This window comes from Haemaphysalis longicornis, unplaced genomic scaffold (assembly GCF_048455015.1).
Source record: "Haemaphysalis longicornis isolate Haplotype H1 unplaced genomic scaffold, Haemaphysalis longicornis Haplotype H1 scaffold_3, whole genome shotgun sequence".
In the NCBI taxonomy this organism is placed as follows: Eukaryota; Metazoa; Arthropoda; class Arachnida; order Ixodida; family Ixodidae; genus Haemaphysalis; species Haemaphysalis longicornis.
In genome coordinates this window covers 154,494,155-154,516,076 of record NW_027526335.1, presented here as the reverse complement: position 1 = coordinate 154,516,076, position 21,922 = coordinate 154,494,155, and the positions used below count along the sequence as shown (strand labels likewise).

Here is a 21,922-nt window from a genome sequence, read left to right as displayed (position 1 = left end):
CGCTACATTTAGCGGGATTGGCAGGAGGCAGATTGGCAACACTGTGCACCGGATTTTTTTTCCCCGCATAATTCTCGCACCCCTAACTTAGCATTGACTTTTCCGAAAAAAAAGTGCGAGGATTATGCGAGTAAATACGGTAGCTAGTTGGGTCCCTTTGCTCACAGAGGACAGCGGTATGTTAACCAGGGTAATGAGCACGGGAAATGCGACTTCTTCCATTTTCGAGGGCAACATTCAGTGTGCATTTTTGGTTTAAGTCCCATTCCGGAGTGGCAAATTTGATAGGGAGGGGGGTAGTGTGTGCGGATCAACTCAGCATGTTGTTGGGCTAGTCGATGTTAATATTTTTAACAAGAGAAACTGCGCGTAAACGACTGGACTGAGGTGAGACACAGGATGGGTGCAGAGTCGCAACTAAATTGTATTGGGAAGACGAACATGAATATGGTGTACACCATTTATAACGTAACCACTTGTGGTGTGGGACCGGATGTAACTAAGGTTTTTGTGACCGCCGGTTTGCCTCTAATAGAACTCGATGCATAAGCATACCGCTTAATTAAAACGAGGTTGGCCAAATCACAATAACGTTTAGAGTGCGGTTTTTAACAGGTCCACTAATCGACCGGTGCGGATGGGGCATCGTTTTAGGGTCGCGCGAAAGGAAAAAAAAAAAAAAAGACTGAATCAGTCATCTGACACAGTCCGTGCTCGCTCCTCTTCTCTAATTTCGACATAGAAAAAAAAAAAAAAAGGCCAATGTTTTGTTCGTGTTTGGTTTCTACCCGTGTGATAACAACTGCCTTTGCTTGACGCACCCCAGGTTGTTGCGATCAGAACGTCATGCAGATAATCAACCGCCCTTTTCCTTTTCGAAAATCTGGAGATGGCGAGCTGCGTCGCTGGATGTTTCCATTACATGTACGCTATGCTGAGAGCCAACCCCTTCAACATCGCTGACGCGCGTTGTCTCGCCGCCATCAGCGGGGCTTTTTCCTTCCCTGTGGCATCCGCACCTCTAGACGGTAAAAAACAAGTCCTTCAAAACATAAATACAAAGTATAAAATCCGTGCCCGTAGTTTGCTCCCGGCACGTTTTTCTGCAGCACCGTCTGACGGGGGGGAAAAACAAAATGAAATAAAGACCAGGCTTCGGTTTTGAAGTGGTGTTCGTTTGAGCAACTATGAACAAAGAATGATTGAAAGGTAGCTTGTGATGTGGTTGGGTAAAGTGCGGTACCGCTTATAGTGTGGATTTTCGCGTCTCCCGCGGCATACTTTACAAGCAGTCTACTCATACTTTACAAGGGACATACTTCATTTTATAACCAGTTGTTTATGCGAAGTTTCTCTTCTTAAAAGTAGTCTTGAGGATCGAAAATTTGTCAAAAAATCAATTTCCTGTATAAATTTTATTTGCAGTCTACAGGCCCCAAAGAATGTGCCTGCAAAATATCATAGCTGTATCATAAGTATTCACAAAGCTGTTGCCCTTTAAAGTCGCCTTAATGACCATTTTTGCCTATGTTTCCAAACTTTGTGCCCTGTTTTCTCGGAGCCAATTTTTTTTCCCAGAGGGTCAGCTGTCGGTACAATATCTTGGGGTGTACTGGTTCGATTTGTGTCGTTTTTGCTGCATCCGAAAGCTTATGAACTGAACAGTGCAATAAAACCACAAAAGTGTAGAATTTCTTTTTGCTGGCACAAGATTTTATGCAGTTAGTTTTACAAAAACATTGGTAATTGATGACCTTGCATTTACGAAGTTTACAGCATTTGCAGAAACGAGGCTAAAATTACTGCTGTGGTATAGTTGCACTCCCTGGTCCTTCTAGAGCAGAAAGGGATGAAAGCTGTTTGAGTATTTCATAGGTAGATAATGAAAATATTGCCTGAAACGGAGTGGCATAACATGTTGCACAACTCTAAACTTGCACCCCAAAGACGAAAACTGACTGCATATTTGTGCTCAGGGTGTAGAAATACACTCAATGTGTAAATCTCAAGCACATAGGTTAAAAAATAACAAAAATGTCCTCAAGAGCAGTGTCCCCATTTAAGGGGGGACGCGGCTTTCAACTTCGGAAAAATGACCAAAACATCGTTTTTTTTGAAACCCACATATTCGGGTTCTATGTTTCCTATTCTGTGCGTCTGCAAAGTTTTTACGCTGAAAAGCGTCGCAAAGTGGCATAAAAAAATACTTTTGTCAGGCGCGGTGACAAACTATCAGCGCAAAAGGGCGAAAAAACGGCAATTTTCGGAGCGCTCTATCTCCGCAACGGTGCCACCGGGCGCGGCCATTTTGATATGGTTAATCGGCCGAGCGATCGTCTTTCCAGTTCCGCTCGTCTCTTGTATCTTCGTTCATTCACAAACGCACAAACGGCAGAAAAGAAGCGACGCACAAACGAAGCTAGAAATAGTTGCTGAAGCGCTATTGGTCCTCCGGTCGGGGCGCAGAACAACGACCCTCCTGATTGGATGTCGCGGGCGCACCGCAAGATGGCGGCCGCCTGAGCTGCGTAGCGAGCGGATTGAATTCATTTTCGCCGCTTCGCTCGGCCGAGTTTCTGTTCAATCTGTGGTATTCAACACGCACGTTATCGCGATGGGAATGCCAGAGATAACGAGCCAGATTACGGGAAGTTGTGTGGCTCGAAAGGCGGAGGTCATCGAACGCTTCGTGGTGCGCGTGACTCTACCGTCGCCAGACCTTGGAGGGTGACGCGGTGTGCGCGCTTGTGATAGCGGTTCGTGAAGTGAACTTTTAGTCGGATTTGCGATGTTTACACGCTTAGTTATTGCTGTGTTTTGCCTGTGGGCTCGCTAGCCTTGAGAAAGAAACGGTTGACGCGTCAAACGCTGCGGCGCGCACGGCATAGCCGACGCGCATTGGAGCATCACATGACTGGGCAACCGGTTACGATTGAACGCCAGTAGTTGTAATTAATGCCTGCGACGTTAGATTTAATCTTAAAAGCGACCTGACCAGCCATATCAGGTATAATCAAAGTTCGATATGTCGCGGTAAGCGTGCGCTGCGATGCGCGCGAGCCATATCGCCTTTCTTGCGCTACGTTTCCCGTTAACTTGTAATTTTCATGCAAACAGGTTTGAGTTAGTAATATAGGAATAAAAATATGCTCTCTGCGTTAAAAATGTACGGTACTGTGGCAGCATTTAACAGTGATTTTTTTAGGGAAATTATTGATACCATTGCTTAGGGCATACTGGCTGTGCTGCGAGAAATATTGGATGCCTTGAATGTCAAAAGTAGTAAAAAAATATGCTCTTGCATTGAAGTTGGGAGTTATGCAGAATACTCTACCAAGCTTCAAAGTAGCTCATTTTCATCCTTGTGGTATGCAAACTTTTGGCAATGAACACCTGCACGTATGAGTACTAAGTTGCTGTGCCAGGCAAGATAAAACAAAAAAAGCCAAAAATGTTCAAATTTAAGTAAAAAAAAATGCTTAACTTGTTGCCATGGTGACAACACTGCAAAAGGAGGTTGTCCAGTGCGATACAGCCAACCAGCTAACCTACTTTGCATTGAAAGCCCATTGAAACCCATCTTCCCCTCCGTTTGGTTTGCAAAGGGGGTATGTACTCTTCACGGAGGAGCTGAAAATGATGTTTTCTGGAAAGAGAAAGGCTGTAAAAGGCACTCCAATTTCAAGGCAAAGCCTTCCAGAAGCCCCATGTTCAAAAGGACATGAAAGGCTGCAACCGTGGCGACTTTTGATAAGTGAAACCTATGTTGCAACTTCGGAAGCCGTTTTCTCAAAACAGTTTTTTTTGCCACCTATGTCGCTTGTACCAGGGATTTCTTCGTGACCATTGGGTCTATTTTGATTCCGTTTCTTGCATTACATTCCTTGATGAACAGTTCAGGTCGTGACACTTTTGGTTTTCCAGATTTGTTTTTTGTGACTTTTTTATTCAAATAGTCGTTCACAGTCGACATGCCTGTTGCACATTAACCTCTAAAAAAATGAAAACTAAAAAATATTGTTTTGTAAAAAAAAAATTCTAAAACTGTCACGACCTCGCCCATTCATTTGGGAATGCAAAGCACTTTGAACAAGTTTTCTATCGTGTTTTATAAGTCGCTCAAGCTCGTTACAAGCGGAACAGAAAGAAAATTTAATAAATAAAAAAGTTATCAAAATATTATCTTGAAATTTTTATGGTGTTATCACAGAAGCATTTCCAGTTTCTGTGCCAATTTTCATCAAAATCCACTCAGAAATAAAGAAGTTGATTTTGAAAGCCACGTCCCCCCTTAAAAAAGGGGGGGGGGGTGTGCCTTTGTTCGTGGCTGGGTGAGTACACGCCTGCCACCGTTCGTCATTGGAAGACAAGTGAACCTGGAATGGTACCATGTAATCTGCCTTTGTTGAAACTAGGCACAGGCTTTTTTTTCTTTTTGTAAATAACCGATTGCAGTTTCAAGGACTGCGCTTGTTAGACGTCGTGTGATTGAAGCCTGCGCTTCCTCCTTTCGGCTTCTGTTGCAGGCGGAGGTCTACTTTGTCGATGAGGGCAACACGTGGACGCTTGACGAGACAGCCCTGTTGGATCTGGAAGAGGAGTTTGCGGCGCTGCCCATGCAGGTGGGTGCTGCACTTGCGTGTCTAGCATGTGCAGCTGGCATGCATCGATCTCTGCAAGCCTACAAAGATATCGGGGATGGTGCAGTAGCCACTGCGGGATCTCGGGTAGGCATGGCGTGGCTGTGCAGGGACTCGTCGACGTCCGATGGCATATCTGTAGGGGTGTGCGAATACTGGGATATTCGAAAATGAATCGAATAGTACCTCCGCAAATAATGCAATTCGCAAATCGAATAGCTACTATTCGATTTTTTTTTTTGGATAGTCGAGTGGAGTTTCCGAACATTCCTGGCTTTGCGGAAGCGAGAGACGTCGGCGCACGCCAACGCCCTGCTGCTACACCGTCTGCTCGGCAAGTTTCATCCAAATCGCGCTTTCGACAAGCGCGCCTTGCAGAGGCCATAAATTTTATCCTGCTGCACGAAGTAATCTGCGATTGCTTCGATGAGATCTATTTTTCGAGCCCTCTCCATCGACTCTGGTCGCCATTTCGAATTCTGCGCCCGGATGTTTACATGTTAGGGCAGCTGCGGGTAAAGCAATAACCGCCGTTTTGACAGCACCTCTGTTAAAATCAAAAGCGGATCGGGCTGTTTTTAATGCAGTTAGTGTATGGTTACTGTGTGTTGTCGACCGCAGTGGATAGTGCAGGCTTGTCAGTGGCGACTGTGGTGCGAGCCTTCTTTCCGCTACGTACTATTCACGCTTCACGCTGCCCATGTGCTTCAGAAGTGCCTCATCGTGGTCCATGATTGTGGTTGTGCCATGTTTACGGGTGATATTCATGCCTGCAAAGTGCGTGCTTCTGAGTTACAAGGCGCTATCTAGTCGTTGCCTGTGATTGCAGTACAGCAACTCCAGTGCAAGTGCCCGCTCCGGATTCCGGGAGTACTGCCGACACGAGTTGATAACAGCTACCGCTCAGCAGTGTGCATGTGCGTTCGGCACGTTTGCTCTCGACGAGAAGAACAGTGCCAATGAGTTTTGGAACCGCTTGCAGCTCACTCTGCACCATTCTTGAGAAGTGAGGCCGCCGAAACAAAACAGTGACTGCGGCATTTTCAGACTTGAGCAAAGCGGTGCTCATTTCGCTTTGTGATTAGTGCTGAGGTGCCACTGTCCGCCTGATTGGGCCGACAGGAGAAGTTGGACTTGCCTGCAATGCTCAGCGCCGGAGACATAGGAGCAAAACGTGCCGAGAAGGCAAACCCGCGGCATTCCCTGTTCCCCTGTCTATCCACTGCTTATCGTGAGGTATCTGACCCACGAGCAGCAGGCATTTTGTGCAGGTTGTCGGCGCACTTCACATTCTCTTCAGCGTGCCACATGTGGGGCTTCTTGGAAAATGGCACTCAAATGTCACCTCGGCAAAACAATTTATTTTGAGCTAGCACTACGTACCACCAAGCCAACCGGGACATGACGTGTGGAGTGCATTGTTAGTCAGTTAGAAACGTTTGAAATAGCTCCGTCGCACCTGCTGCTGGGTCGCACAAACGGCCATGAAGTTTTCTGGCTACCGTATAAACTGGTACATAATACGGTCGAGTTTGTTTCCAAAAAAATCCGCACAAAAGTCACCCCTCGTCTTATATAGAGGTCATGGAAGAATGTAAATTGTTGTCTGCCGACAATGTGCAAGCGTTGTTCGTCGCCATAGCCCATTGTGTCGGACTGCTCTCTCTCACTATCAGGCCTTTATTTGCTTTTCTCTTTTCTCTTGTTTTTCGTCTTTTACTTGTCTTGTGTGCGTGCGTGCATTTCTGTACGTGTCTGCTCCGAGATGAGCGGCGGAAGTTGACGCCAGTTCACCGCTGCGTTTAAGCTGAAGGCGATTGAGTCGCCGAGCAGAATGGGAATATTGCAGCACAACGCCAGTTTGGAGTTTCGGAGAAAAGTGTGCGGTACTGGTGGAGCCAGAAAGCTAAGCTGTGTGCGTGCGACCCCCGGAACAGATCGTTCCGTGGACGTCAAGCGGTGCACCCCGTGTTGGAGAACAAAGTGGCGGACTTCGTTCAGGAACTCCGCTCGCGATCGCTTCCGGTTAAGTGGAGGCCATCCACAGACTGGCTCCGCGAGCTGTACGATGAGTGGATAGCTGGCAACAACGAAAAGACATCTACGGGCCGGCTGCGAAGACCATCCCTCGCAACCGTGTCAAGCTGGGTGTCCTCCTCTTGGCAGTCGCTGACACGGTTGCACAAGCGTTTAGTAAGTGCTCCATCAGCAACGCGCTCGACGGCACTGAAGATGACAGTGAGAAGCAGTCATCCTCGGACGACTCTGACAGCTCGGACGAGTGACTTCGGCAGGCGTAGTGGGTGGCAGTGATGGACGGGCATCGAAAATAAATATAGACATTGTCTGTGCACTTCTGTGCCGATTTTTCTTTTTTGTTTTTGTCAACTTTTCCCACCTCAAGCTAGGGGGTCGAACTACCGTATAAACCGGAATATAGGTCGAGTTTTTTTTCCAAAAAAATCCGCACAAAAGTCACCCCTCGTCTTATATAGCGGTCATTGGCAGAATGTAAATCGTTGTCTGGCTACAATGTGCAAGCGTAGTCCGTCGCCAATCGCCATTCGTGTCGGACTGCTCTCTCGCTCTATCAGGCCTTTATTTGATTTCACTTTTCTCTAGGTTTTCATCTTTTACTCGTCTATTACGCGTGCGTGCGTACATTTCTGTACGTCTCTGTTCCGAGATGAGTGGCGGCAGTCGACACCAGTTCACCGCGGCGTTTAAGCTAATGGCGATTGCGTCACCGAGCAGAATGGGAATATGGTGGCGTAACGCCAGTTAGGCGTTTCAGAGAAAAGTGTGCGGTACTGGCGGAGCCAGAAAGCTAAGCTGTGCGCGTGCAACCCCCGAAACTGATCGTTCTGTGGACGTCAAGCGGTGCACCCCGAGTTAGAGAACAAAGTGGCGGACTTCGTCCGGGAACTTCGCTCACGATCGCTCCGGAGGCCATGCGCGGATCGGCTCCGCGAACTGTAAAATGAGTGGATAGCCGGAAACAACAAAAAGACTTATACGGGCCGGTTGCGACCGTGTCAAGCTGGGTGTCCTTCTCTGGGCAGTCGCTGCCCGACGACATGGGTACACGAGCGTTCAGGAAGTGCTCCATCAGCAACGCGCCTGATGGCATGGAAGATGACAGTGTGAAGCAGTCATCCTCGGACGACTCTGAGAGCTCGGACGAGTGACTTCGGCAGGCATAGTGAGTGGCAGTGACAGACGGGCGTCGAAAATATAGACATTGTGAGTGCGCTTCTGTGCCAAATTATTTTTTTGTCAACTTTTCCCACCTCAAGGTAGGGGGTCGACCTATATACCGGGTTGACCTATAATCCGGTTTATACGGTATATACCGGGTCGACCTATATTCCGGTCTAAATGGAGGCTGTTCTCCGAGGGCTGTTGCATGTTGCGTGCAGGCGTGCTCCAACCGCTCCAATTGCTCGCTCATGGTGGCCGCAGTCTTCTAAATTTTGGTTTCAAAATTGCCAATTTTTGCTGGTCGTTTACGCCGTGTACGCATGCATTTCACCCGCCATATTTTGTATCGCAGTCTTTTTAGGCTGATTATACAGAAGTCAGAACTTCCACTGCAGTTGGCCTCTCTGGGGCTGCTGTTGAAGTGCGCTGCTGTGCAACTGGAGCTGATGCTCGTTTCCCGCCCTGCCGCCTTTCTTCTCCCCTGGCAGGCCATCCAGTGCCAGCTGGACGGCCTGGCGAAGCACGCCGACAGCGAAGGGGCCACGCAAATCCTCGGCGACCTCCTCCTTGGCAAGTCGCTTGTGGCCGAAGTCATCAGCAGGTCAGGAGAGGAAGAGGCTCTGCCTTTCTTTGGCTTGGGGTGGGGGGGCATGTGCTGCTTTTTGGTGACAGCAGTGTCCGTCCGCTGGTCAAAACATTCTGGCAACAATTTTGCCTCTGGCATTGCATGTGGATTGGAAAGAGTTGCCTTTCACTTAAATTTCTTAAAGCGAAGCTTTCTGTGCCTCCCTGATGGCATTCGGCGCACGGGGGAAAAAATGCACTACAGGAACGCCAGCTTTACACAAGCACCTCAGTAAAAAAAAATTCTTCCCGTTGTTGAATAGAGTTTGGGTACTTCACGTTGTGAAGCTGTCCACCCGATTGTGCCGTTGTGACAGTCAAGTCATTTTCAGTTATTAAAGTAAAGCTTTCTTTCTTTCTTTTCTTTTTTTTTTTTTTTTTTTTCCCGCACAAACACAGACTCCACAGGAAAGCAGACTTTCTCTAATGATAATGATGTTGTTTGATGATTGTGGGTGAACTGAAATACTGTTTAAATGCGAAGCTTCCTCTGGTTTGAAGCCAATGTCTTCAAAGTGCAAAGTCAGTCGAAAATCCAAATCGCTAAGCCTAAAACGCGCCGCAAGGAAAGCCAGCTTACACAGTGGGCTCCCACAAAGGCACACAAAGTGCAGGTGCACAGTCAATAGTTTATCCCTGGCCAATTCCCCTGAGTGCGTGTCAAGCACTTCAAGGGCATCATCGTCAGTCCAAACTCAGACAACAAACAAATCCCTCATAGGATTGGCTTTGATTCGACTGTTTGTGGCCGAAGAAAGCTTTGCGTTTCAACCATCCTTGCTGGACAGGATGCACACTGTCCATGCTCCTGGGGTTTTTTTTAGTCACACTTCCAAAGTTTCACGTTTGTTTCTTTCGGTAAAATATACTGTGAAACTGGGTTTCTCGCAGCCCCATATTTTCATGTTGTAGCAGTTACAGAAGTTCAAATCTCTTGCCCTACAAGGTAGCAATTATTATAATTCCTTTTCATGAGGGATTTCAAGTCACTACATGGGCAACAGGACCAAGATAAAGGGGTTAGCTTTACAATAAACTCCACAAAAAAATTTGTCTGAAATACCAAATCATGTATTACATTTCAAATGTAACATGCAATAACTTTTGTTCGGGTTGGTGGAGAACATTTATTCTTGTTTTGTTGCACTCCCTTATCACAACTGATCATTTTGATATGCCAGATGTGCGTGTCAACTGCTTGAAAAAGTTCTGAAACATTTTTCCTCGTTTTATCAAATCTGCAATTTTCCTGGTACAGTAGAATCTCGATGATACGATTCTGGGTGATACGAATTTCGGGATGATACGAATTTCTGAAAAGTCCCGGCAAAATTGCATTGTTTGCAATGGGAAAAATTTCGGCTGTTACGAACGGACCTGCGCGGCCCGGCGGATGATACGAACGAGCCGGCGAGGCGCCCGACTGCCGAACAAGCAAGTGACGGCTCTCTCTCCCCATTTGTCACTCTTCTTTCTCCAGAAACGGCCGGGCTGTTGTTTTCTGCTCGCGAAAAAGCACCCCGCACGCCCCATGCGCGCCGCGAAACCTCTCCCACGCTGCGCGCGCCGCGGCCGGCGGCGGCAACATGGCGGTGGCTTCGGCCGCGCAGTGGCACAGCCGCTTGAGCGACGTACTGCTTCTAGCCGCTCTTTAAAATGCCGCTCAAGGCAGACACGAAGTTTCTTGTGCAGTAAAGGAGCTGATAACGTTGGCGAAAACGGTACTATAAAACACCATCCGCGCCGCTAGTGAAAGCGCCCATAAAATATCTGCCGGAGTGCTAAGCCTAAACATCTCGGGCGGAGCCGGGGTGCTGTCTCGAGCGTTTCGCAAGTCCTCAGCGTCTTTTTCTGACCGAGGTAGGAGATACCGCGGGCGCGAAATCGTCAATGCGGCCTTGAAAATACAGCGCGCGCAAAGCCGATGCGTGCGAATCGCGTGCAAAAACGCACCATGCGGTTCACGCTTAACTGTTGCGGCGTGTAGCCGGGAGTGAGGAGACAAGCGCGAAGCTAGGCGAAGCGTTGCGCACTCCAGAAAGGACTGCTTTGTGACGTGGGGGTTTAAAAAAAGCAGAAAAAATCATGGATTTGTTCACGCGAAAATAAGAAAAGAAATAAACGAAAACTTTTTCCAGCGCTCAATTTTTTGGTCTGTGTTGGTTCATACGAATTTCGGATGATACGAATATTTGTCGCGGTCCCGCGAGATTCGTATCATCGAGATTCTACTGTAGTGCGATTTCAGTCCTACATTCAAGTCGACTTACAATCATGTAAATACGGTAATTACAACATGAACAGAAACTTTAGCCATAAAAGATAACCTGCAGCGCCACTGATGACAAAATGGTCGACTTACAATCGTGTAAATACGGTATATAACTAGAGAAAAAGGGACTGGCCATGTGACCCACTAGCTCCTTACCCGCAACAGAACCTATGATGTGATTTGCCCAGCTGTGCGATTTGCCGGCAAAAGCAAACGCAAAGTAGGCTTGGCTTATAAGCTTGCCGGACGAGCTGTTAGCGCTTAAATGGAAAGCAAATTCATTTAAAGCAGTAAGAATGGAGAGGTGAACAATTAGTTAGGAGTGAACACATAAACACCAAAGCAATTAGTGCAGCACGTTGCCAGGTGACACTGCCTAACACAGCCGTTGGATGCATTCGACTTGTCCGACGCAACATGACCAACTGATATAAGCGGCACGGTCACTTCCATGACCTTGTTGGTCGAGCCATAGCTTATGTTGCAGGAGACGATTAGTATGAACCTTAACTTAATAGAAATACGGCAAGTATAGAAGTCCGACCAGAAGCAAGGTGCGAACACCGGTACTTCAGCGGTATTGCAGTGCCATCTATGAAAGTGGGCGATAAGCAAGATAACCAAAATGCTGTAGGTAAGAAGGTAGCAGCCCTGGTCAGCAGGCTGTCTTTAGTTTTAAGGCCCTGCTCTGGATACGTCAGTCAAGGTCATGAAAACGAACAATTTAGCAGGAGAATTGAAATTTTGGCTTAAAATGTTTGATTTCTCAGTGAATACGGCATTGTTTGCTGCCATTCAAGCGCTGAGGGCACTATAAAACACTACAGCTTTCGAATAGAATAAGCTTGTGTTTTGTCTGCATGGTCCAAAACCGTTTCCCTGATGGGGCCCTAGAATGTTTGAAAGCGGAATTTTTCTATTGATGCTGCCAAAGCGAATGGTGGCAACCATGACAGTGAATTGTGCAGCAGCTTTTGCTGCTTTTAACTGCACGCGAGATGAAGAGAGGTACTTGAAAACTTGTCCCCATCTAAAAAAATAAAAGCATTATAAAAGGGCAGTCTTTCCCATTATTAGAGCAGTTTTTTAATCACACATTGAAACTGAAATGGAGCTGTAAGCATGCAAATAGCATTGTCCTGTTTAAACAGTACACAGCGCTACTAGACTTGTGAAAGGTTAGTGCCGAATTAAAAGTATTTCCAGCAGTTTATTAAGTGCAGAGCACTTTAGGCGCTCGCCTCGTCCTAGCTCGCTCGCTCGACCCAAGTATATAGAGCACAAAGGCGGCGTCCGAGGTTAACGCTGTTGTTCACAGCATACCACAGAGGCTTTGAAAGCCAAGCAGTTTATATAGTCATAAGCGTTCGAAACTTGTGAAACGGTGGCAATTATCATATATCTTCCCGTTGTTTGACACAAAGAAAACTATGGGCACGTTTGAGGAAAAATGTACGTAATTAACCGGCAGCGCCCGCGTTCCTTTTGTTAAAGACGCCCGTTGGGTTGGTTTTTACGATAGTAAATGCAAAATGTGGCAGTGCAACGCCGGCACGTGCAGGGAGAAAAGCACGAAACGAACAAAACTCCCGCTGGCGCAATTTCAGGCAGGGGGCGCGCGAGCACTGCGAAGGCGGGAAATTCAAATTGCATGAGGTGGTAGCAGTGAGTGGATAACAGCGGTACAGCCCATTATGGCGAATCAGTGCTCTGCACTTCCGACAGCTTTCACATTGAGGGGAATGGCTTTAATTTTCTATAAATTTCCTGCTGTTACCGTACGATACAAAGCGCAGGCTTCCTCCACATGAGCTGGAGGATGCCGGTGACTGAGCACGGTGCCAGGGACAGAGTGTGTGTGTTTCGTTCCCAGGGAGGACCCCATCACGGTGGTGATGTTCGACACGTGGGGCTCCGAGGATGTGGACCTGAACAGCGAGATCTTCCAGCGGCTGACGACGGCCCGCCTGCCGCCCAAAGGGTGCGTGGGCAAGGCCCAGCTGAGCCACGTGGGCCACGACGGCGTCCTCTGGCTGCAGACCAACGAGCCGGGCCTGAGGGAGGTCGAGGACTTCCTCGAGGGCCTCAACCAGTACTGCCAGGTGGGAGGCCCCTTTTTTCCCCCGGGGCTCCTCCCCAGTGTTGTGCACTTGTGGTTGCCAGACTCTGCGGCAGAATCCGAGTGGCACTGCGGCTTAGTGAAACGAAGCCTGTTTTTCAGATTTGGGAGCGTTAAACTATGTGGTGTTTGCTTATGTTTCCACTGCTTTTCTTTCAAACCTTGTGGCAGCAGCTGCGAGCGTTTAAGTACTGCTTTAACTTTATTCCACCAGGTGGCGGCAGGCTAGTCAACTTGCCCCTCCCTGTTTGGCCCCGGTGCACGGGGCCTACAGTGGATGAGTGTCTGACGTGTGTGGAGTGTAAGGGGGCAGTTCCGCAGCTGGTGTGTGTCGAGTGACCCCCTGCCTGTCACAACCCCCGTCTCTTCTCATGTGCCACAGAGCAACCCGGCCATGGTGGAGGAGCCCGTGATGGACAGGATGTATGCCTGCCAGTTCCGGGATGACGACAAGTTCTACCGGGCCGTGCTCCTCTCGCCCGACCCGCTGCCCTCGGGGGAGGTGGGTCTGTGGGGCCATTCCCAGTGGGCCACTTCTCGCACCAGTCCTGTCCCATACACAATGGGTGTGCCATTCGCATCGGGTTTTTGCACGGGAAAGGAAGCAGTGTTCTTTGTTGCAGGAATAAGTGGAACCGTTTTATTGTCTTAAGGGGGGTACGCGAGTCTCAGAATGGTTGAAAAACACAAGAAAATGCATTTTGGGTAAAAATACGTTTGTGAAGTTTTCATACCTTCGAGCACCTACTCTAAATGCTTCACCGCCAAATTTAATCGGGAAAAATGTGAAGTTGATTGGGAGTCGCAAAACACCGAAGTTCAAGCTAAAAAAAAAGCTTGAACTTTGCACATGTGCTGCATACGAAGCAGACTGCCAAACACCGTTTTCAAAGCTTAGCACCGGCACTTGGAAAAGGTCTAGCGCATGCGGTCAAGTGTGTAAAGACGCATGATAAGCTGAGCAAATGAAGCAAGAATATAACTAGGAGCAATTAATAACCAGCTGCAAAAATCAGTCGTGGCCATCAGAATTAGCTTGGCTCTAATAAAGCCCTTCGGGACGAGGCAGGTTTACCCAAAACCGTTAGTCAAACAAATCGGATCGCTGCCTGGCATTCCCCCAAGGCAGCTTCCACATTTTTTTATTTTAGTCTAAAACGGCTGATACGAAATAATCTGATGGACAGCTGTGAAACTGAAAGAGACCAGTTGGGCCGCGCACGGCCGCCGGCAGATTGCATACATTGGATGGGAACCAACCCCTCTACTTGAGGCATTCCTTACCTTTTTCACCGAACGGAACGGGAATGATGCATGCGTGGGAATAATAAAGACTGGACTTAACTGAACCTGAGTTCTTTATTACATAAAAAAACTGACGACGGCAGACTCGACTCCAGGTGCACCACTTCGCGCATTCGATAGCGCTGTTGTTCAATCTCAACGGAGCCGCGTTTATCGGCAGTGGCCTTGTTCTTGACGGTGGAGCGGACCGCCTGCTTAGACGAACCTGTACTTCTGGCGATGTCGGCCTGTTTTTCCCCATGTTCGACTGCGGTCTTAATTTATCCGACAGCGAAATCAGCTACCCCTGGTCGCTCGAAAAAAAAGGCCACTGGCCGGCTGCCAAACTAAAAGAAAAAGCATATTGCAAAAGTCTGCTGTAGCCGATAGTTCTAGCTGGGTGCGTTATGAGTGGAGTAGACTTTGTTTAAAATGCATGGGGACCAGACAAACCAACATACAGTGACACCTCGATATATCAAACAGCGCAGTACCCGCAAAATAGTTCGTTATAACCAGAATTCGATATATAAAATTACGTAAAAAATGCGTCATAAACTGGTACAAATCAATAAATGAACGAATTGGGCAGTAAATACTCACTTGGTGCTTCAAAGTATTTGTTCTTTTGGCTTAAAGTACTGCAGCGGGGTAGCCTGGCGTGTTATACACGACTTTCTCAACATTCCACAAGCGACAGGCCGGTGCCTTCTATAGCGCTGCTGTAGCGGTGCGGTAAGGCCAAAACCGCTGGAGCCTCGGTCGAAGTCGGCAGCAGGGCACTATCAGCGCTTGCGGGCACAACCTCGGCAGCGTCTTCGTTTGTGCGCTCAGTAGTAACCTAGCTCCGCTAGTATCTCCACATCCATCAACTCCGCCGTCGTTCCGGTGCTGTCGTCACCGCCAACAAAGTGATCAATGCACATGCTTCGTGGCTCAGCACCAACAAAGCGCTCCAGCTGGCCCCAGGTTTCTTCAAGCTCGCATTCTTCTTTTGCACAGTCCAATTCTGCTTCGGTGCAACCGATGCGCAGCAGTCGGGAACGCCCATCGCGCCCCCACTATCCTCGAGTGTACTGCGGGGTAGCTCGCAGTATACAACAGAGCGCGAGCGGTCTGGTCAGTCTGTGGTGTCGGAGTTCGATATACCCATTTCATGTCCGTCCCAGTTCGAAATAAAAAATAGAAAATGCAGGTGATTTTCCGCGTGATATAGAAAGTGTTCGCTATAGGCAATAATTCGATATACCCGTGTTCGATATATCGAGGTTTGACTGTAAATGGTCTGTTGTAACTGGAAGTTTGCTGTTGCTGGATCCACTGTAACGAGTGTAGACTGTGTCAGGATGGCAATACATATTTAGATTTTTTTTTTTTTTTCCTCTTCGTTTTACAATGTGCTTGTGGTCTTCAGCTCCGCAGGTTGTGTTTTCACCCCATCTAATGCGTTGCATTGTCCCTCGTCTTTTTATGAAATGCAGTTTGAAGTACTGTTTGTGGACTACGGCAATGAAGCGCAGGTGTTCCTCACGGAGTTCCGCAACATTGATTGCCTCGGGGATCTCGTGGTTCGCCTGCCCCGACAGGTATGTGTGCATCACACCCTTCCTCTTCTTTTTTTCCCCTAGCCAACCTCTGTGGCCTCGAGCTTGCCACGGGTGCTTATTGCAGGAGGTTCTCGTTCTTTCGAGTTCTTTAGAAAGGGGAGCGAACCGTGCCAGAGCTAACAAGTGTTCTGTGCTAGCTGTATCAGGGGCTGTCTAACAGGTCTGTCTTTCCATCTGTGACATTAGAAACTGCTGTCAGCAGCCACAAAGGGTGCCCCCTATTCGCTGTAAGGCACTACTGCCACTGCTGCTTCTACTACTGCGCAGTGTTTGGCATGTTTCAGGGTGAATTCACTCGCTACTGATCTTTTGTGGATTGCAGCAGTCTTACCCAGGGTGCCGTTGTGCGAGGTAGTAGCTAGTCTGCCTCCCCAGCGTCATTGCCCTGGGGGCATTCAGTCCTTGTGCTGCCCTTTTGTTAGATGGGGACAGCTTCAGTGTTGGCGTAGCGCCATTTCTCTCTCGACTGCAGTAGTGGGGCTACAAAATCAACACAACGCTGCCGCTATCAACACAACAGGGCAGGGCGGCATTGGATGCTCTAAAGGAGCGCGCTGCCACTGCGGGTGTGTCAGCTGCACCCTGTCCTTGAAGAGTGGCCCTGTCCACGCGGCTTGTCAGCTGAAACGGGCACCTTTGCTGCAGAAGGGGCGAGGGGGAAGAAAGGAAACAGCAGTGGGGCATAGAGGCACCCCTGGAGAATGCCGAGACAGAGCGAGGCATGCTCAACAGTGGCACAGGGCACAAGCTGCCTGCCAGCACAGTGGTAGCAGCAAGGGGGCTTGGGGTATCGCTCCATATCCCAATGCCCATTCAACTGCCACATCGCTACACCATGGCTTACGATGTTGTACGTGAATGCCCCCCACCTACCCTTCCAGTTGCTGTTCTCTTCCCCGGACTGGGTGGTGAGTGGTGGCGGTGGTGGCCCATAAAAATGGTGCATAGCCATTTGGGTGGATTGGCAAGAATTTGCATTAGTTGTTGAGTCAATTCAGAAAAGACAAAATAAGGGGGGCGGAAGAAAGGATCAAGTCTTCTGTTGTGCAGGCCGTCAAGTGCCGGCTGCGGGGCGCGACCGAGGCCAACGGGATCACCTGGACTGCGAAGGTCTCAAACAAGCTGCTGGACCTGGTCGGAGAGAAGGCCGAGTTGCTGGTCAGGGTAAGCAGGCCTCGGGAACAATGCTTTCCTGAGACAGCTACAAGCCTGGGGCTGCTGGTTCAGTGGAAAACGTTTAACTAAATGCCGTGCCCCACATCGGAACCGACCTGAAAGATACGAAACCAGTTTTATTTGCGTAAATAATGCGCAGGATTGAGCTACGGGAACATTTTACGTGAAAAAAAATATTGCTGGGCTCAAACCCAGATCGTTCACTGCAAAACACAAGATTCTACTCCTAGGCTATGGGGTCAGAACAGCAGGGTTCTTTTAGCAGTTGCATAAAAGAATAGGAGTGTTCCAACTGAAACAGTAGATGGTGCTGGTTGCGCACAAGAAATGCCGGGTTTGTACCCACAGGGAAACGGCATCTCGCCTACAGGGTTTATCTTGGCCAATAGGCATGGTGGGCTTGGATTATAACTTCAGTGTTCGCTGTACGGGCTGACACGGGAGACCGGACACGGGGCTGTTGATGGGCTTGTGCTATCCCCACTTGCAGCCTCTGCTCGCGTAGCCAAGTCAACACCAAATGATTTGTAGTGAATCTGGGGTCATCCCATGCCGCACTGGCACATGAGGAAATAAGATTGACGCAGCTTGCACTTTTGGTACGAGGCTGGTGCAACAGCAGAGCTGGCGGCGTCTCTCCCATCATTGACACCCGGCTGTTGCACTTCTCCTGTATTTCGAAACTTTCTGCTTGTCAGGGTTTATTCGGACTCTCGCTGTACACAACGCCACTCGCATGCTCGTTCACTCCGCGACTCCTCCAAGTCTCCCCGTACCACACACACAGATACGCACCACGCCCAGAGGGCCCCACCTGCTTCCCCATCCCTAATGGATGTATGCCCTCCTCACAGGCTGAAAGTTCTCCATGACTGGCAGGGTTTCGTCCGTCCCCTAAGTGGATCGCATTAGCATGCACTAGAACTGGCAGCACCCGCCGCGGTGGCTCAGTGGCTAAGGCGTTGCGCTGCTGAGCACGAGGTCGCGGGTTCGATTCCCGGCCGCGGCAGCTGCTTTTCTGATGGAGGCGAAAAGCAAAAACGCCCGTGTGTACGAGATTTCGGCGCACGTTAAAGATCCCCAGGTGGTCAAAATTAATCCGGAGCCCTCCACTACGGCGCGCCTCATCGCCTGCGTTGTGTCGGCGCGTTAAACCCTACAATCAATCGTCAATTAGAACTGGCAGCAACCAATTTTGCTAACTCGTTGTCTGGAGCGTTACCTGTTCTGAGCTGCCCACATCCAGCACAAATGCACGTGAACTGGTGAGGAGAACAGCACGCAAGAGAAATTTTTCGCACGTCTTGTCAGTTTGTCATTGCGGGATTGGACTACATTTATGAGTTGAAACGGGTCTTTGCCGAGCAAGTGTTCGTGAATTTGTGTACGCGAGTGCTCTTCAGCCTGTAAACATTGGCTGCGTATGTGCTCACTTTGCTGCAAATGTCGTTGAAAGACGATAGTTTTCTGCCGTTCCGCCCCTACTACCGCGTAAATGCCTCTCCCGCGGTGGCTGCTTTTCTGATGGAGAAGAAAAGCAAAAAAGCCCATGCGTTCAAGATTTCGGTGCACAATAAAGATCCCCAGGGGGTCAAAATTAATCCGGAGCCCTCCACTACAGCGCGCCTCATCGCCTGTGTAGCGTCAGCGCGTTAATCCCTGCAATCAATCAATCAATCAATCAATCAAATGCCTCTCTTCTCTTTCCTGCCCACCTCTTATGCTCTTCCCCTCCCTTTTTACTCCTCCCATTAAAAACACTGTGGAGGCTTACCCGAGCCAGTTCAACTTTGCTGCGTTCCACTGCTTGCGCCATTTACTGGAACCCTTTGTTATTGTTGGAGTTTTGGAATGCCATCCCCCGAAGGATCCACAAGAGATTTTGCTATTTTTGGGTCAAAACATTTTGCAAAGCGTATTTTTTTATTTGCCATAGCAAAAATGTAGCAGTCGTGTATTTTCAATTAGGAGAAGAATGCAAATATAACTTCTGTGTTGATTGTTTGCCTGAAATGGTCCTAATGTTTATTTTTTCTCAACAGTGTTGACAAGTATGAGCATTTGCCGCCAGATCTGGTAGTTTGGAAATGTTTTGCCTAAATAAACGTGTCGTTGAGAAATTCTTTTGACTTTTGGCCCGGTGGCTGAATCAAGGGACATATGGACAGGCAGACAGATGTTCATACAAATCGGAATTTTCGCATTTCAATAGCCCAAGAAAGACTGTTGTCTTTAAAAAGAAATCGTGCATCCCATCGTCTAATGACGCCGATGGTTGAATGCGAAGCTCTCTCATGGTGGATCCTTTGGTTGGCCAATCCCGCACTGCTTGTATCTGCTACTCTGGAGGTACGCACCACCACTCTTCTAGAATACCCACAGAGACTGGTGGGTGTGCAGTTCGTCGGCCTAACATGTGGGTTTGGGGTGTATGTGCTGCTTGGCATTCCCTTCGGCCATGTCGAAGTGGAGCAATTGGATAGACGCTGGCTTCACAACACATGGAACCCAGGTTCGATTCCTGCGACGAGACGAGTTTTTCCTTCTTTCACTCCACCCACGATTACAGTCGAATCCCGCTACAACGGAATCGATGAAAAGTGCAAAAAATTTCGTTGAAGCGAAAATTCGTTGAGGCGAAATCTGCCCCAACACAGCACGGAAGGGCAAGAAAAATAGCCCCGGATATTTCCGCATCATTGGCAGCATAATACAATGTTTAGAAAAAGGAGTGACGCGCAGTAACGTCGTGTTATAACAAAAATACTTATGGTTATCTGTTTTTTTACCAATATGCCAAGAGCGCAATACTGAGGAGGAGGGGAGAGTTGAAGAAATCAAAATTACTTGCAGATAGCTGCTAGGCCCCTCTCTTGTGGCAGGATTGGCCGTTATCTTATCCTCTGACTGGGCTCGGCAGCAGGCAAGCCGCGTGCCCTTGCATTTATCGCGACCGTGCGCTCGCGACTCAGATAGGATGACGTGGGTTCAAGACTAAACACGAAAACATTATTTATGCTTTTGACTTTGAAGAATTGTAGAAGCAAAATTGCAAGGACAGCTGCTCGCAACACATACATGACAGCGCGGCGCCAGCAGCAGAGCACATTTGCGCGATTTCAACTGGACACGGATTGGCTATAGCTCAGGCTTGGCGAACCTGGCTTGCGCCTCATGTAAAGACAGCCCGCTGCATCGCTATCACCATCAAACAATGGCGTCCACCTATGAGGTTGTTTTTGTTTTGGGTGGCAGTGTGGGCGCACCGCGCATGTTTTTGGTGAAACTAAGCGTCCTGAATATATAAACAGTTACAGGTAGCTGGCGCTATGCTTATTTTATTGTGAAATAATTGTTCAAACCCAGCCCAAATCATCGAAAATTTCGTTGAAGCGAAAGCAAAAGAGGCAAATGGTTCGTTGTGGCGAGGACTTTGCTGCATTGACTTCTATGGCTAGCGACGGGGAATTGGAAATATTTCGTTGCAGCAGACTTCATTGTAGTGAGATTCGAGTGTATTCATCGTCGTTGCAGAAAGTTGGCTTTCCTGTAGGGTGTATTGGCGCACAGCGGCATCAGTGAGGACACTAAGGACGCTAAGCCGTGTTGTAGTGTTCTGCCAGGAGCCGCGTGTAAACGGAGAGGCTTTCACTTGCCTGTGTTAAGCGAGAAGTCTGTGAGCCTGCCAAAGACCTGCCCGCCTTGGGCCGCCCTGGGTGATTGTCTCTGCCCCCTCCCCCCTTAGCAGGCTTCCGAGCCGGCGTCCCAGCTGGAGCCCCCCCTGGTGGAGCTGTTCAAGCGGCACGAGCAGACCCGGGAGCTGGTCTCCGTCAACGACACCCTGGTCGAGCTCCTGACCAGCAAGCCCCCTCACACGCCTCCCCCCGTGCTGCCCTGCTGCTAGCTGGCCCTCTAGTCATCTTCGGGGTGCGGTGGTGAGTGCTGCTTCCTCTTCTCTCGCGGACCCTTGTCATGCGCTGGTATTTCTGAGTCCTTCCTCCACTCGAGCCTTTAGTGGAGAGAGTCCTTGAAATGTATCTCCCCATGCATAAGCTTTGCGGAATCCTCCTCCCGGCTGAGTGTAGGGAGCAAATCGGGTGGGGGGGGGGGGGAATTCTTTTGCTCTAAAGGCCTCGTGCTACCTCCCGCAGGTGATGGTGGGGGTGGCCTGCTCTTGTAATGCAGGGGTAAGACAGCTGCGCATATTGTGCAGTTCTGAAACAAATTTGTTTTTCTGTGCCAGGCTGCTCCAAAAGCTTGAAAATTGCAAGAATTGCCCCAAACTGCTCCAAAAAAGTCCGAGAGCCAAGGATTTTAATGCTCCTGTCGGTTCCAGTGGGGAAAATGCTTACTGTGACGATATAATTTTCTAGCACCCCTGATGTGATGGTGTTTGTAAAGGTTCAGTTGATTGATCATTCAATAAAAAACCCGCATAAAATTGTCCCTGGGTTAGTTTTTTCACTAGCCCAGGGGTGAGACAGCTGCGCATATTGCGCCTTTCTGATACAATTCCATTTTCCTGCGCCAAGCTGCTCCAAAAGCACGAAAATGGCGAAAATTGCGCCAAACTGCTCCAGAAGAGCCTCAACGGCACGGATTTTGATGCTCATGTCAGTTTCGGCGGGGACGAAAGCCTCCCGCATCCCGGTCACCGCTTTTATCGTCGGTCAATCGCAAACGCAGAAATGGCTCAAATAGAAAGACTGAAACGAAGCAAGCGATAGCTTCTAAAACTCGATTCGCTTTCCGTCCGGGTTCGCAGAAACGGCCTTCTCGATTAGGCATCGCTGTGGCAACAAACATGGCCGCCGCCTGATCTGGCTGCTACCAACGTGCTCAGTGCGTATCGCCGATATTTTCCCTGGTTTATTTTACGCTATCAGCTGGGTTCCAGTCTATTCATTCTATCTGTTGTAGCTCTGAACAGTGACGTTAACGCGGGGATGTGGTTTGAGGTTGGTGCCAGATTACGGGAAGTTGGGCGGCTCGAAAAAAA

The 21,922-nt window shown here is 48.9% G+C and overlaps 1 protein-coding gene across 10 annotated transcripts in view; it reads left to right on the top strand.

Annotated features, from left to right (window-relative positions):
- Window positions 1-21,922, top strand: part of LOC144175148 (uncharacterized) — a 71,792-nt gene that overhangs the window by 46,105 nt on the left and 3,765 nt on the right. For 9 of the 10 annotated variants that reach the window (XM_077704227.1, XM_077704234.1, XM_077704233.1 and 6 more), the window contains 7 exons: window positions 4,527-4,622; window positions 8,330-8,442; window positions 12,611-12,839; window positions 13,239-13,358; window positions 15,622-15,726; window positions 16,798-16,911; window positions 20,669-20,858. In XM_077704227.1, coding sequence (XP_077560353.1) covers window positions 4,527-4,622; window positions 8,330-8,442; window positions 12,611-12,839; window positions 13,239-13,358; window positions 15,622-15,726; window positions 16,798-16,911; window positions 20,669-20,827 — 936 coding nt within the window. In that variant the 3' untranslated portion in view covers window positions 20,828-20,858. The remainder of the gene's footprint in view (window positions 1-4,526; window positions 4,623-8,329; window positions 8,443-12,610; window positions 12,840-13,238; window positions 13,359-15,621; window positions 15,727-16,797; window positions 16,912-20,668; window positions 20,859-21,922) is intronic. The other variant, XM_077704232.1, reaches the window with a different exon arrangement.